The sequence below is a fragment of the Eurytemora carolleeae genome, unplaced genomic scaffold, assembly GCF_000591075.1.
Source record: "Eurytemora carolleeae unplaced genomic scaffold, Eaff_2.0 scaffold2012, whole genome shotgun sequence".
Lineage (NCBI taxonomy): Eukaryota > Metazoa > Arthropoda > Copepoda > Calanoida > Temoridae > Eurytemora > Eurytemora carolleeae.
In genome coordinates, this window is record NW_019397896.1 from 34,196 (window position 1) to 35,381 (window position 1,186).

Below are 1,186 nucleotides of genomic sequence, written 5' to 3' on the forward strand. Positions count from 1 at the left end.
CCCTCGCCACACCAATATTATTCTGAATAGTTCCCTAAACAAAGTTGCATAGAGTTAATTTAACTAGAATTGAACACAATAGTTTCAAGAAGGAATTTCAAACATGCGGAAAATGGAAGCTTATATTTTCTCAGTCGATATTTTAACATTTCATGTTGGCATATACTAATCTACACAACTCTATATTTGATGTTAATATATTCAAAGGTATGTTTACATTTTCAACATTTGACTGTCAGTTATTTGTTTGTCTAGGAAATATGTTATAAAGATGAAAGAAAGCAGGCTGACTTTTCTCAAAATTTGAATTCATAATTTAAGCATTTTTTGTTAAAACTTTTATTTTCTACTTTTATCATCAGTTATAAAGTTTCATATTTTAATTAAAAAGTATTCAATTTCATCTTTAGTTTCTGTTTACTTCTCAAAATTCAAAATTCTCAAAGTTTGTAAATTAACTCGGTAAGTTTAAAAGATCCTTAGAAAATAATATTTTCACTTGAAATGCTATCTTTGCCAAAAACTGAAAACTCCGATTTTCCATTCCTTATATTTTTGCAACCTAATGTCGAACACCCTCGTTATTTCGAACAATGAATTATGTTAGATCAAATAATTTAGGTTTGAAATATCAAAGATTGCACAGATATATAGAAATTAGAAAATTTTTGTTTGTGGCAAGAACTCAATTCCATTCCGATAACAGCATTTTTACTGAATATAACAGTCAGTTTTTAAGTTCATATCTTTAAAAAATCTCAGGTTTTAATATTTTGAAAATAATATAAATTTGTTGAAGGATTTACTGACCTTATAGAAAGGACTGAGATGCTGTAAAGAATACATAAGTATTTCACACACGCTGAAAATCAGATCAAACACTGCCTGAAAAAAAAACATATATGAAAGGGACTGTAAGCGTAATTCTAAGTGACCCTACATGTAAAGACGACAATGGCTAATTCACAACAGTACCCTTGATCAATCATGTGTTTAAGATATTGCCGTTTTTAAGGTTTAAAAGTGCTTAATTATGATAATTTCCTGTATACTCTCCCGCCGTAGAAATGCACGAATCCAGGCGCTAACTGGAGGTCAGCCTACACTATAAAATTAAGCGAGCAAAGTTGGATCTTTTTTATATTCCAATCAATATTTTTGTAAATAATATTCATTATTATTTAAT

General features: G+C 28.8%; 1 protein-coding gene across 1 annotated transcript in view; it reads right to left on the minus strand.

Moving 5' to 3' along the window:
* LOC111716261 (G-protein coupled receptor daf-37) overlaps positions 1–885 on the minus strand; it is a gene marked incomplete at its 5' end in the record, with an annotated part of 27,755 nt that extends 26,870 nt beyond the window's left edge. The window contains 1 exon segment of the mRNA XM_023491697.1: positions 811–885. Coding sequence (XP_023347465.1) covers positions 811–885 — 75 coding nt within the window.
* Between the last annotated feature and the right edge of the window lie 301 nt (positions 886–1,186).